This window comes from Plasmodium chabaudi, assembly GCF_900002335.3.
Source record: "Plasmodium chabaudi chabaudi strain AS genome assembly, chromosome: 6".
Taxonomy (NCBI): domain Eukaryota; phylum Apicomplexa; class Aconoidasida; order Haemosporida; family Plasmodiidae; genus Plasmodium; species Plasmodium chabaudi.
The window spans coordinates 910,783-927,500 of record NC_030106.2 but is presented as its reverse complement, the minus strand read 5'-3'; the positions used below and the strand labels follow the sequence as shown (position 1 = coordinate 927,500).

Sequence of the window (16,718 nt, the reverse complement as noted above, 5' to 3'; positions counted from 1 at the left end):
TAATATAAAATATATATATAATTAAATTATTGTTGCTTTTTATTATCACATTATGCCTATCTTGATTGAAGTTGATTGCTATCATTATTATGAAAACCATGATCTTCCCAATGCGCATCATCCTAGCGTTGTGTCCTGTTGATTACCTCCACTGCTGGGTTTGGTGATAACCCCTAAAAGGTTTTCCGCTAAAAGGTTATTCTACACACCCCTATATTAAGATGCGTTTCCCTAGGTTCGCTGACGCTCCTGACCGCTCGTTTACCAGGTAAGGCCGTTGCCCCTCAAGACACTCAGCCACATTAGGTTCGTCACCCCAGAATACGGCCCTTACCCAAGTAATTTACACCTTTTTATCAAGGCATGCATAACTTCCTTCTATACGTAAAATCTTGTATAGAGATTATTGTAAAGGTTAATCTACGACTAGGCATTTGGTACACCGGTCATAAACACATGAATAGTTCATAATAAGATATTATGTCAGTAATACTGTTATAAATGACGTAACTATGATCTTTCCATCATACATTTCCTAGGAAGGGCTAGACTCGTTCTACACCGCCTTCAGTCAATCCCCATATCGTCCCATAGGTTCCATAACCACCTACCTCGAGATGAGCCCCCTTGGGCTACCCAAGGGCCCTCTGGCTGTAACCCTTGGTTGACCGTTGCTACGCAGCATTGCTTCCATGACGCCCGTTTACCAGGATAGGTAATCCTTGTGAGACGCTCGTCCACATAGCTTGTCACTTCATACATAGAGTAATATGACATACCTTACCAGGTTGGCCTGCCCTCGTTTGAGGCAATCGACCAAATTAACTTCGTTAACTCATACACATTGTAATATGATATACACTTACCAGGTTAAATCGTCCTCGTTTGAGACAATAGATAAAATTAACTTTGACAACTCATACATAGAGTAATGTGTCATACACTTACCAGATTAGATCGTCCTCGTTTGATACAATCAATCACATTAAATTTGTCACTTCATATATAGAATAATACAACGTTATTTACCAGGTAAGAACCTCCTCGTTCAGCCTATCGGCAATATTTGGTTCGTCACATATATAAAATAATATGATGTATGCTTACCAGACAATTTTCCTCGCTTGAGACAATCGATCAATTAAATTTGTCACTTCATATATAGAATAATACAACGTTATTTACCAGGTAAGAACCTCCTCGTTCAGCCTATCGGCAATATTTGGTTCGTTACATATATAGAATAATATGATGTATGCTTACCAGGCAATTTTCCTCGTTTGAGACAATCGATCAATTAGATTCGTCACTTTATATATAAAATAAAATATGGCGTCCGTCCACAAAAGCTTCGTCATTTCATACATAGAGTAAAATATGACGCCCGTCCACAAAAGCTTCGCCATTTCATATATAGAGTAATATAATGTTATTTACCAGGTAAGAACCTCCTTGTTCAGCCTTTCGGCAATATTTGGTTCGTTACATATATAAAATAATATGATGTATGCTTACCAGGCAATTGTTCTCGTTTGAGACAATCGATCAATTAAATTTGTCACTTCATATATATAGTAATATATGTTATTTACCAGGTAAGAACCTCCTCGTTCAGCCTATCGGCAATATTTGGTTCGTCACATATATAAAATAATATGATGTATGCTTACCAGACAATTTTCCTCGCTTGAGACAATCGATCAATTAAATTTGTCACTTCATATATAGAATAATACAACGTTATTTACCAGGTAAGAACCTCCTCGTTCAGCCTATCGGCAATATTTGGTTCGTTACATATATAGAATAATATGATGTATGCTTACCAGGCAATTTTCCTCGTTTGAGACAATCGATCAATTAGATTCGTCACTTTATATATAAAATAAAATATGGCGTCCGTCCACAAAAGCTTCGTCATTTCATACATAGAGTAAAATATGACGCCCGTCCACAAAAGCTTCGCCATTTCATATATAGAGTAATATAATGTTATTTACCAGGTAAGAACCTCCTTGTTCAGCCTTTCGGCAATATTTGGTTCGTTACATATATAAAATAATATGATGTATGCTTACCAGGCAATTGTTCTCGTTTGAGACAATCGATCAATTAAATTTGTCACTTCATATATATAGTAATATATGTTATTTACCAGGTAAGAACCTCCTCGTTCAGCCTATCGGCAATATTTGGTTCGTCACATATATAAAATAATATGATGTATGCTTACCAGACAATTTTCCTCGCTTGAGACAATCGATCAATTAAATTTGTCACTTCATATATAGAATAATACAACGTTATTTACCAGGTAAGAACCTCCTCGTTCAGCCTATCGGCAATATTTGGTTCGTTACATATATAGAATAATATGATGTATGCTTACCAGGCAATTTTCCTCGTTTGAGACAATCGATCAATTAGATTCGTCACTTTATATATAAAATAAAATATGGCGTCCGTCCACAAAAGCTTCGTCATTTCATACATAGAGTAAAATATGACGCCCGTCCACAAAAGCTTCGCCATTTCATATATAGAGTAATATAATGTTATTTACCAGGTAAGAACCTCCTTGTTCAGCCTTTCGGCAATATTTGGTTCGTTACATATATAAAATAATATGATGTATGCTTACCAGGCAATTGTTCTCGTTTGAGACAATCGATCAATTAAATTTGTCACTTCATATATATAGTAATATATGTTATTTACCAGGTAAGAACCTCCTCGTTCAGCCTATCGGCAATATTTGGTTCGTTACATATATAAAACAATATGATGTATGCTTACCACAGGTAGTCTTGCCCACGTTTGAGACAATCGATCAATTAAATTTGTCACTTCATATATAGAGTAATATAATGTTATTTACCAGGTAAGAACCTCCTCGTTCAGCCTTTCGGCAATATTTGGTTCGTTACATATATAAAATAATATGATGTATGCTTACCAGGCAGTCGTTCTCGTTTGAGACAATCGATCATTTAGATTCGTCACTTTATATATAAAATAAAATATGGCGTCCGTCCACAAAAGCTTCGTCATTTGATATATAGAATAAAACATGACGCCCGTCCACAAAAGCTTCGCCATTTCATATATATAGCAATATAATGTTATTTACCAGGTAAGAACTTCCTTGTTCAGCCTCTCGGCAATATTTGGTTCGTTACATATATAAAATAATATGATGTATGCTTACCAGGCAATTGTCCTCGTTTGAGACAATCGATCGATTAAATTCGTCACTTTATATATAAAGTAAAATATGGCGTCCGTCCACAAAAGCTTCGCCATTTCATACATAGAGTAAAATATGACGCCCGTCCACAAAAGCTTCGCCATTTCATATATAGAGTAATATAATGTTATTTACCAGGTAAGAACCTCCTTGTTCAGCCTATCGGCAATATTTGGTTCGTTACATATATAGAATAATATGATGTATGCTTACCAGGAAGTCGTTCTCGTTTGAGACAATTGATCAATTAAATTCGTCACTTCATATATATAATAATATAACGCTGTTTACCAGGTAAGAACCTCCTCGTTCAGCCTCTCGGCAATATTTGGTTCGTTACATATATAAAACAATATTATGTATGCTTACCACAGGTAGTCTTGCCCACGTTTGATATAATCGACCATATTAGATTTGTCACTTCATATATAGAATAATATAACGTTGATTATCAGGTAAGAACCTCCTCGTTCAACCTATCGGCAATATTTGGTTCGTCACATATATATAATAATATGATATATGCACTTACCAGATAATCCCCGTTTAAGATAATCGACAATATTAGATTCGTCATTTCATATATAGAGTAGTGTAATGTTCGTTTACCATATAAGCTCCTCTCGTTTAGCCCCTCGACTATATTTGATTCGTCACATATATAAAAGAATATGATGTACACTTACAAGGTAATATTGCCCAAGTTTGGGGCAATCGAACAAATTAGGTCTATCAAATCACATTTAGATAAATATGACGTCCGATTACCAGGCATTCGTCCCATATAGCCTCTCGGCAATATTGGGTCTGTCACATATATAGAGTAATATGACATACGATCACCAGGTAGTCATCCACGTTTGATACAATCGATTAAATTAGTTTCTTCATTTCATATATAGAATAAAATATGACGTCCGTCCCAAAAAGCTTCATAACTTCATATATATAATAAAAAATGACGTCCGTCCCAAAAAGCTTCGTCATTTGATACATAGAGTAAAATATGACGCCCGTCCACAAAAGCTTCGTCATTTCATATATAAAGTAATATGACGTTCGTTTACCAGGTAAGCTCCTCTCATTTAGCCCCTCGACTATATTTGATTCGTTACATATATAAAAGAATATGATGTACACTTACCAGGTAGTATTGCTCAAGTTTGAGACAATCGAACAAATTAGGTCTTTCAAATCACATTTAGATAAATATGACGTCCGATTACTAGGCATTCGTCCGCATATAGCCTCTCGGCAATATTTGGGCTGTCACATATATAGAGTAATATGACATACGATCACCAGGTAATCATCCACGTTTGAGACGATCGTTCAAATTAGCTTCGTCATTTCATATATAGAGTAAAATATGACGTCCGTCCACAAAAGCTTCGTCATTTTATATATAAATTAATATGACGTCCGTCCCCAAAAGCTTCGTCATTTCATATATAGAGTAAATATGACGTCCGTCCACAAAAGCTTCGTCATTTTATATATAAATTAATATGACGTCCGTCCACAAAAGCTTCGTCATTTCATATATAGATTAATATGGCGTCCGTCCACAAAAGCTTCGTCATTTCATACATAGAGTAAAATATGACGCTCGTCCACAAAAGCTTCGCCATTTCATATATAGAGTAAAATATGACGCTCGTCCACAAAAGCTTCGTCATTTTATATATAAATTAATATGACGTCCGTCCCAAAAAGCTTCGTCATTTCATATATAGAGTAAATATGACGTCCGTCCACAAAAGCTTCGTCATTTTATATATAAATTAATATGACGTCCGTCCACAAAAGCTTCGTCATTTCATATATAGATTAATATGACGTCCGTCCCAAAAAGCTTCGTCATTTCATATATAGATTAATTGACGCTCGTCCACAAAAGCTTCGTCATTATATACATAGAGTAATATGACTTTGTTTACCAGGTAAGAACCTCCTCGTTCAGCCTCTCGGCAATATTTGGTTCGTCACATATATAGAGAATATGATTATACTTACCACAGGTAGTCTCGTCCACGTTTGAGATAATCGACCATATTAGCTTCGTCATTTCAATATAGAGTAATATAACGTTGATTACCAGGTAAGCTCCCCCTCTAGCCTTTCGGCAATATGAGGTCCGTCGCATATATAGAATAATATGGCGTACGCTTACCAGGTAGTCTCCTCCACGTTTGAGATAATCGACCATATTAGCTTCGTCATTTCATATATAGAGTAATATAACGTTGATTACCAGGTAAGAACCTCCTCGTTCAACCTATCGGCAATATTTGGTTCGTCACATATATAGAATAATATGATTTATGCTTACCAGATAATCCCCGTTTAAGATAATCGACAATATTAGATTCGTCATTTCATATATAGAGTAATATAACGTTGATTACTAGGTAGTCCCTCCTCGTTCATCCTCTCGGCAATATTTAGTTAGTCACATATATAAAATAATATGATGTATGTTTACCAGATAATCCCCGTAAGATAATTGATCAATTAGATTCGTCACTTCATATATAGAATAATATAACGTTGATTACCAGGTAAGAACCTCCTCGTTCAACCTATCGGCAATATTTGGTTCGTCACATATATAGAATAATATGATGTATGCTTACCAGATAATCCCCGTTTAAGATAATCGACAATATTAGATTCGTCATTTCATATATAGAGTAGTGTAACATTTGTTTACCGATAAGCTCCCCCTCTAGCCTTTCGGCAATATGAGGTCTGTCGCATATATAGAACAATATGGCGTACGCTTACCAGATAGTCTCATCCTCGTTCAGCATCTTGGCATTATTTGGTTCGTCAAATATATAAAACATTATGATATACGTTACCAGATGATAATCCACGTTTGAGATAAACGACAACATTAACTTTGTCATTTCATATATAGAGTAGTATAACATTTGTTTACCAGATAGTCTCCTCCTCGTTCAGCATCTTGGAATTATTTGGTTCGTCAAATATTTAAAACATTATGATGTACGACGTTACCAGATAATCCACTTTGAGATAAACGACAACATTAACTTCGTTATTTCATATATAGAGTAGTGTAACATTTATATACCAGGTAAGCTCCTCCTCGTTTAGCCTTCCGGCAATATGAGGGCCGTCGCACATATAGAACAATATGGCGTACGCTTACCAGGTAGTCTCTTCCTCGTTCAGCATCTCGGCATTATTTGGTTCGTCACATATTTAAAACATTATGATGTACGACGTTACCAGATAATCCACTTTGAGATAAACGACAATATGAGCTTCGTCATTTCATATATAGAATAATATGACACATGTCAGCATTAGCTTTGTCACTTCATACATAGAGTAATATGACGCATGTCAACATTAGCTTCGTCATTTCATACATAGAGCAAAATATGACGCTCGTCCACAAAAGCTTCGTCATTTCATATATAGAGTAATATGACGCTCGTTTACCAGGTAAGCTCCTCCTCGTTTAACCTTTCGGCAAAATGAGGTCCGTCACATATATAGAACAATATGGCGTACGCTTACCAGGCAGTCGTCCTCGTTTGAGATATTAGATCATATTAGACTTGTCACTTCATACATAGAGTAATATAACGTTGTTTACCAGGTTAAGTGTTATCATTTGAGATAATCGATCATATTAGATCGGTCATTTCATACATAGAATAAAATATGACGCTTGTCAAAATTAGCTTCGTCATTTCATACATAGAGTAAAATATGACGCTTGTCAAAATTAGCTTCGTCATTTCATACATAGAGTAAAATATGACGCTTGTCAAAATTAGCTTCGTCATTTCATACATAGAGTAAAATATGACGCTTGTCAAAATTAGCTTCGTCATTTCATATAGAGTTAATATAACATTGTTTACCAGGTAAGAATAGCTCGTCCACATAAGTGCGTAGCCATCACTAAGCAATGTGTGTTGTTGTCCCGGGGGTATTTGCACCTGTCACTGGGGCGAAATTATGAATACCCTATGATTGTCCCTCGTATGGTTCATACTCAAGAAATGTACAACGGTCATAAACACATAGTTTAATAACAAGTATTACTGTATATTTAATAGAGTTGTTCATAAAGCAACCGTTAAATATAGTTATATATTCTCTTAATTCGTCCATTTAAAGTGCGGATATACACCAAATATTGTGTTGTCTTGATTTGAAATCCGGGGGATTTACACAATATTTTATAGAATATGCAATCGTATTTTTATTTTTTAAAAGTGACTAATATGGAATATTCATTTCAATTTTACTATATACCACCATGAAAACACAATGTTATAGAATAATCTATAGATCAATATTACATAATATATGATTATGCTACACCCACCATGAAGACAAAAATGATATAGAATAATCTATAGATCAAGATTACATAATCTATGCACTTTTAAAAAAAAACTTCGTCTTGGTTAAATATTCAATAAGTCTAAATCTTGATTAACTTTCACAATAAGTCTAAATCTTGATTATATATTCAATAAGTATAGCTTGATTAATTAATTCAATAAATCTTCCCCATACCAGCATTGTTTACTTTTATTATAATAATATTAAAAGGTCAATTAAAGAAAATGGGAGGCCAGTTATATATAATATCATCCAATATATATATATACATAACGACACCGATATTATTTTCATAATTATAAATTAGTATTTTATATTTACTCATCAATATATATTGAGTAGCAATATTTACTTTTCAATATGTATTGAGGAACAATATTTACTTATGAATTATATTGAGGAACAATATCGACTTATGAATTTATTAAGAATAATATTTATTTATGATTATATTAAGAATAATATTTATTTATGATTATATTAAGAATAATATTTATTTATGATTATATTAAGAATAATATTTATTTATGATTATATTAAGAATAATATTTATTTATGATTATATTAAGAATAATATCTTTATGATTATATTAAGAATAATATCTTTATGATTATATTAAGAATAATATCTTTATGATTATATTAAGAATAATATCTTTCTGAATTATATTAAGAATAATATTTATTTATGATTATATTAAGAATAATATTTACATATAACTATATTGAAGAACAATTTATTTATAATTATATTGAAGAACAATATTAATTTCTGAAGGTATATTGAAGACAATATTTATTTATAAATTATATTGAAGAACAATATAGTTATTTTTTGCAGAATTATATTATTTATATAAAGTATAATGGGAGTACCATATAATGATAATCATTACCTTAAAAGGTAAATGGTGTAGTTTACATTCAGCATTCCGATGATTCACAGTAATTGCAATTTTCATTGTCTATCGTATTTTGCTACGGCCTTCATCGCTGTAGGAACCAAGACATCCATCGTTAAGATTGTGATTAAATTTTTTATATTTTCCTTGAACTTGCTTTATCGAAATATAGCATTTCAAACAAAATATACAAACACGTTAACATGCAAAAATTGATATATGCCGTATTGGAAATGTATATTCATAGAGCACCGTGCTTAATACCTTTGAAATCAATCATACCCTTTTCATATTAACTTTTCGGAAAAAATGTAGGGATATAACCAACCTCAAAAATACTAAACAGGATGGTGCCGTATGCTATATACTGGGTACTCGTGAGATATGGTACCTTAATACACACACTTTATAATCCTCATTATGAATAAATGAGCACATAATATATATTTTATGGGAATATACTTAACGTTATGCATTAATTACGACTGGTATAATATCTTGATATATTAAAATATATTTCTTTATATTATGACATCGAATATTAAATTACAAAACATATATCTCAAAATCTATATATCTGTTTACACACCATTATAAATTTTGAACATATAAAGCACATGCACCAAGATTCCATATCCGGGTGCTAAAAATGATCCTTCCGCAGGTTCACCTACGGAAACCTTGTTACGACTTCTCCTTCCTTTAAAAGATAGGATTTACGGCCCTTCCAAGAAAATAAAATTATACTTATTTAATTGTCCGAACAATTCATCATATCTTTCAATCGGTAGGAGCGACGGGCGGTGTGTACAAAGGGCAGGGACGTAGTCAGCACAATCTGATGAATCATGCTTACTAGGCATTCCTCGTTCAAGATTAATAGTTGCAATAATCTATCCCCATCACGATATGTATTGATAAAGATTACCTTCACTATTTCAGTGTAGGAAAAATATACCCTAACATACGTAGAATATGATTAACTACCATAGAGATATAGTTTTAAGTACTCGTTTTACATATCAGTGTAGCACGCGTGCAGCCTAGTATATCTAAGGACATCACAGACCTGTTGTTGCCTTAAACTTCCTTGCGTTAGGCACACATCGTTCCTCTAAGCAGCATTAAATAAAGCGGATACATCCTTACTAGGGAAAAAACCCAACGAAACCGAAAGAATATGAAGCAAAAAAACAAAAGGTAAACCGAATGATTATGCAGCATATATTCAAAAACGCTATAGTTAGTCCACCTTCGAAGAATATCACGTACCCGCCACTAATTAGCAGGTTAAGATCTCGTTCGTTATCGGAATTAACCAGACAAATCATATTCACGAACTAAAAACGGCCATGCATCACCATCCAAGAAATCAAGAAAGAGCTATCAATCTGTCAATCCTACTCTTGTCTTAAACTAGTGAGTTTCCCCGTGTTGAGTCAAATTAAGCCGCAAGCTCCACGCCTGGTGGTGCCCTTCCGTCAATTCTTTTAACTTTCTCGCTTGCGCGAATACTCGCCCCAGAACCCAAAGACTTTGATTTCTCATAAGGTACTGAAGGAAGCATCTAAAAAACTACTCCTTTAAAGAAGATAGTTTTATTTATAAATTTTCATCCAACACTTAGTCGGCATAGTTTATGGTTAAGATTACGACGGTATCTGATCGTCTTCACTCCCTTAACTTTCGTTCTTGATTAATGGAAGTATTTTAGGCAAATGCTTTCGCAGTTGTTTGTCTCCAGAAAATCTAAGAATTTCACCTCTAGCATCTGAATACAAATGCCTCCAATCTACTCCTATTAACTGTATCTAAGCCAAAACAAGAAAAATTTTTCAAAAATTTTTGACCTATTCAATGTTGTTATTCCATGCTATAGTATTCAAACACAGTAATTATACTAATTATATATTTGCTTTAAACACTCTAATTTACTCAAAGTAACGAGAGCCCAGCGATGACTCATTGGGCTCTCAAAGGAATCTATAGTTAAAAGTACGACGAGGCAGAGTACAATGACAAAGTCACGATGAATCTCACCAAGCACGTTCTTACAATATTTATAGTCCTTTGAAATTTAACTACGAGCGTTTTAACTGCAACAATTTTAATATACGCTATTGGAGCTGGAATTACCGCGGCTGCTGGCACCAGACTTGCCCTCCAATTGAGTTTTGGGAAGATTTTAAGTTCCCATCATTCCAATTATAAAACCAAAATTTGGCCTTATATTGTTATTTCTTGTCACTACCTCTCTGATTTAGAATTGGGTAATTTACGCGCCTGCTGCCTTCCTTAGATGTGGTAGCTATTTCTCAGGCTCCCTCTCCGGAATCGAACTCTAATTCCCCGTTACCCGTCAAAGCCATGTTAGGTCAATACCCTAACATCAAAAGCTGATAGGTCAGAAACTCGATTGATACACACTATAACGATTGTTGTGGTGTAACTTCTTTGTTATAATTCCTTTAATATCATTTTTTCTTGGGGGTCTTAACAAATACGTACTATACTCCGAGGAGTAATGTACTTTTACAAGTATTAGCTACAGCTTTTCCGTAGGTATCCTTATAATAAAATGTCAAGTAGATTATAACTGTTTTAATGAGCCGTTCGCAGTTTCTACATATTAAATATGCATATACTTTCACTTGCATGGCTTAATCTTTGAGACAAGCATATGACTACTGGCAAGATCAACCAGGTTACTAAATATTAATACCATAAATGAAATACCTAAATATTATATAATAATTTCGATATATCTAAAAAACATTAAATATATGCATTATATTATATATATTAAGATAACGCATTTTAATAATATTATACTTTTATAACATATTTTAGAAAAACACACTTAATTTAGTAGTGATTTTATTTACAATGTGATTTTTTTATTTGTTATTTTTTCTTTATCAAGCTATATTTTATTTATAGCATTATAAAAAAAATGAATGCATCTAGCATAAAAATACATCTCTATTATTTCTGGTGGTATTACCACCGACTTAATAGACATAACATTTTTTACTATGGTGCTTAATATATATAAGTTATTTTATATAGTATACAAATTACGGAAATTAGCATTAAATCTATAAAAAGGTCCCGATATTTAGTTTGAAACTCCTTTTATAATTTTAACAAAACATTTAGTTTTTTATTTATTAAAAATTTAAGTATAATATAACGTTACGTTTTTAACAAATGGGTCCAATGATGATTATAAAATTATTTTCACAAATTATTTATGCTTAAATAAATAATATGCATATTGTTTTTATTTTTGTCTCTATAATTATAAGGATGGTGTTTTGGGTTTTGGTGCTAGGCTAGCACACACAAATATCCAAACAATTATATATTATCACTATAAAGATCTAATATTAAGAGAACTTGAAGAAGATTATTGAAAACCTTTGTAATAACACGGAAAATAGACTCTATTTACTATGTATATTACGAGAAGCGACAATAAATTGATATTTTTGCACACACACAAAATTACATATATTTAATTTAACAACACAATAGTTTTTTCACAAAATTATATATAATATTTCATAACATTTATTTATACACTTCAAAATATACAATAGAACGCCTTATATCGGAAATTTCTATATGTATAAAAAATACCTTAAAATAAAATAAGAGTATAATAAATTATATTTATTAAATATAAATTACCAATAATAAGTTATATTTATTAAATACAAATTACCAATAATAAACTATACTTATTAAATATAAATTACCAATAATAAATATAGTTACTAAATATAAATTACCAATGTTATTTAAAATTATACCAAGTTTGTTATTCAAATCATTGTTTTGGAAAATTGGATATACATTTAACCAAATAATCAATTTAATTTATTATGTTAATTAAAATATAAAATTTATGTTAAATATTATATATTAAATATTATAATAAATTCAATGAAATCTTATTTATAATTTTTACACCATAAAAAATTACATAAACAATATAAATATTTATTATATATTTTTTACATATAAAAAATGTATAAATAAACAAAAGTATTTATATAATAATATATTAAATTACTTAAAATATAATATATTATTATTTAATAATATACTTATTTTCTTATAATAATATATTATTAATTATTTACTTTTTTTTTTTTTCTTTTTTCATTGATTGCTGCTTCACTAGCCTAGCAAAGGATCCTTTTTCCAAAATATTATCCAATTATTTTGTTGATTAAATTTTTTAAAAACAATAATGAAAATGTCGTCAAAAAAACGTCCAAAAAAGTCCCATTATTTGCCACTTTTGGGACTTTTTTCATTGGCCGTGATTTAATACCATATACGATCTCCCCACATATAGGCCATTATACTATGCATCAATTTGGCTAGTTCAAAAAAAAAAAAAAAAAAAAAAAAAAAAAATTTGGCTAGCTGGAAATGTAATAGAAATATATTTATATTTTTTTTATAAATTTTAAATATATAATATCATAGGAATTTAATTGTCTACTTGTCTACATATTATTACACACACGAATCTACATGATTTAATAAGTACCACTTTTTTTTTATTTATTTTTTTAGACTCTCTTAAGTACAATTATTTTTTAACTTGCAAATAATAAAAAATAATATTTGCAAACTTAATTATTATTTCCTTGTCCTTTACGTTCCTGTCTAAAACTTTATATTATCCGATTAATAATATATGCCTATTTTGTATATGTAATGCACTATATCATCTATAGTAATATTTATTGAAAAAATATTATTATATACTTGTATGCGCCGTTGGTTTTGGAATTTAAATTAACGAAAAAAAAAGAAGTGTTCTTTATTTTTAATTACAAGCCAGTTTTACACTTTATGTTAATATAATAAAAAAGGGATAAAATGATTAACACATTGTGTATTTTTTAAATAAAACTACTATTATATATATATATATCATAGTAATGCTATTTTCTATAAATATTTAAGCACATAAAAACGCACACACATACACAATTCGTAACGTATATTGCGTATACATTGCATTAATTCAGAGATGCTCTTATTTGTTGCAAGCTGTTTGTGGTTTAATTTTTTAATATCGTGTAATTAATGCTGAGATTCATCAAATATATTTGATATATAATTTCTGGTATCAAAACTATTAAACATGAGCACAACACTCACAACAGTTATATCTTAATCAATAAAATTGTGTTTTTGACGAGTATTATAAGCTAACAAATTTATTATATAATACATATAGTAAAGTATTTCATCTCAAATATGAGATATAAATTATTTCGTTTTTTAAGATTTATTATTTTTCTTTCTTAGTTTGGAGTCCTTTTTTGTTTTCTTTTTATTTATATAAAAATATAATGGCTCGCCATGTTTATTATAAACAGTTACTATGGTCCCTGTTGGGCCATTTGTAACAACTTCATAATTTTCTGACTCTCCCATTGGATCTGGGGTATCCATTCTGTTAAAAGAAATAATCAATATATATTTATAATTATAAAACTAAGTTAAACGATGAGTCTATATAACTACCTAATATATAAAAACACACATAATATACTATTTCCTATTTATTTGGGTACCTTAAAATACGGCTCTTTGATTGACCATTATTTCTGCAAAAATGATGTAAAAAAACATATGGACATATAGATATACCTTATATTTTATTTCTAATTAGCTGTCTATATAATATAATTTAATGGAATCACATGGTTGCATATTTTTTTTGTATTTATGTAAATAGTTCCATTCAATATTCTGTTTACCTTTCGTGAATGGATAATGTTCCTTCCTTTTGCATTCCAATCTATAAAAATACAATTTAATTAATATTTGATTAGTTGGGCACAATGAAATATTGCACATCATATTTGTAAAAAATTAATGAGATAAAATCGTGCGTGTCCATTATATATATGTAACTATTAGACAAATAAAACAACATATATACTATGTCATATTTTTATATATTTTTACACAAAGAATGATCCATATGGCGCAAAAAATAAAATATTTAATGGAAATCATTTTCAAGTTATAATAATAATTGACTTCAATAAAGTAACGATATTGGTCTTTAATATACTATGCTATATATTACGTATTATGCGTAATAAATATAAGGGTCTAATAAAATTGATAAGCTAATATACTTTGGTTCTATATAACCAGTGCTATTAATTTTTCTATTTTCACAATTTTTATTGTTTACTATTAATAATAAGTCCTTTATTTTTTAAAACATTACACGGTTATATAAATATAACTAAACATTTATTTATGTCAATACTAAGATTAATACTTCTGCTATTATATATAAATAATGGTTCTTTACCATTTGAAATAATTTTATAAAATTAATAAATCATATTTAATTAATACAACCACAATCCTAATTTATAAATAAAAATTAATTTTTTTACCTATTATAATTTTTAAATCTATTCCTAATTTTATAGATTTAAAAAAATTGGTCCAAATGTTTAATTCCCTCTAAAGTGTGCATTGTGTAATATAATTTAAACATGGAAAATTTTATTTTAAAACGTATATCCATAACTCTACCTATGTGCACTAATTTATTTTTACTAAAATTGGATATTTTATTTATTTAGCTAATATACACACGACCTTTTTGGAAATTTATAAAAAATTGTTTTCCTTTTTAAAAATCGAAAAATTTACTTTTTTAAATATACAAAATTGTACACATGTATATATAATATTTAATTTTTCATTGAAGAATTAAAAAAATATATAATTATATATATAAACAAACCTTTTAAACAAATTAAGAAAAGAATCACTGGAACATATTTACCCCCTTAACAACATTAATTGTTATATTCCTATGTTGTATTATGTTAATTTTATCTTTTTGTAGAAAAAAATATATGAAAAATAAAATGAACTTAAAAAAGTTTATCTTTCCTGTTTTTAAACCTTCTCTAATATATTATTATTTTTACACAATTTTTAAGAATCAAAAATTAATGTAATAATTTGATCTTTCCGATTTTCTATTGTACATTTATATAAAACCAAATTTTCGAAATTTATAAATTCCCATCATTTTTAAAGAAATATAATTAAAACATGAACTTTATATTGTAGCTATTTTTATATTCTACTTCCTACATCAATACTTAAATATCATGACATTAACAAAAAGAACAAATCAAACGAAAACAAGTAAACAAAGAACCAAGAAAATATTATAATATTCTTCAATTTTGGCATAATCACATTATACACATTTATGTATAATAATTTATAACATATATGGGGTTTACAATTATTTTTTCTTATATAATTTCCAAAAATCCAATGTTATTGCATTAAATTAATTATTTTTATGAATTAATTGTAACACACAATATGTTGACTTATACTTCTTTACAAATATTTTTATAAAAACAAAACTATATTTTAACGTTACACATTTTACCTATAACCAAATAATGGATATGAAAATTGCCATATTATATTTTATGGGTTATTTCATTTTTTTATAATTATTTACATGTCTTTATTTTTTAAATTAGCCAATTGTTTATTATTTTTCTCTGTATTTATATTCTTAAGTTTGCAAATATAGTTTCAAATAATCACAAAAAAAATGTCAATCCCTATTAAATTATATAATGTAATAACATAAAATCAAAGCAATTGAGAAAAAAAAAACAGATATCATTAATAACATGATCATCACAAAATAAAATATAACTATATTGCTATTCATTTAGTCTATATGTAAATATTAGACAACAAACAAAAACATAAAAATAACATTTCTTGTTCATTACATTCTCTATGGTCATATATAATATAAAATTTAACTAATTATCAAAAACAAAAAAATGAATAGCAAAAAAAATGTAAAATTCACAAAAGTTTATACACATAAAGTAGCTAAATTAAAAAATCAAATAAATTTATTACTGTTTTAACTTCCAAATTATTGGGTTTTAACATATTAACCCTTTTTATATTTACAAACGACGTCTTACTCATTCCTTAAATTTTCTATTTAATGATACTTAAAGAAATACTTTTGTCTTCCTCTCTTATTCATTTCTTCATTTCCAATTAACTATATTCTATTTTATTTTCATTTCATTGCTTTATTATTCATTGGCATGTCAAAGCCTTGA

At 29.4% G+C, this 16,718-nt stretch overlaps 1 protein-coding gene and 2 non-coding genes across 3 annotated transcripts; all 3 read right to left on the bottom strand.

Moving 5' to 3' along the window:
- Positions 1 to 8,512: 8,512 nt before the first annotated feature.
- PCHAS_0624640 lies at positions 8,513 to 8,670 on the bottom strand. The gene has a single exon (XR_007844654.1). It is a non-coding gene; the product is annotated as a 5.8S ribosomal RNA (ribosomal RNA).
- Positions 8,671 to 9,177: 507 nt separating this feature from the next.
- Positions 9,178 to 11,230, bottom strand: PCHAS_0624620. The gene has a single exon (XR_007844653.1). It is a non-coding gene; the product is annotated as an 18S ribosomal RNA (ribosomal RNA).
- Positions 11,231 to 13,848: 2,618 nt separating this feature from the next.
- PCHAS_0624600 (conserved Plasmodium protein, unknown function) lies at positions 13,849 to 14,592 on the bottom strand (the record flags this gene model as incomplete). Its single annotated transcript, XM_016797559.1, has 4 exons — positions 13,849 to 14,023; positions 14,145 to 14,177; positions 14,331 to 14,371; positions 14,542 to 14,592. 4 exons carry the CDS (start codon positions 14,590 to 14,592, stop codon positions 13,849 to 13,851), a joined length of 300 nt encoding a protein of 99 aa, XP_016653499.1.
- Positions 14,593 to 16,718: the final 2,126 nt, after the last annotated feature.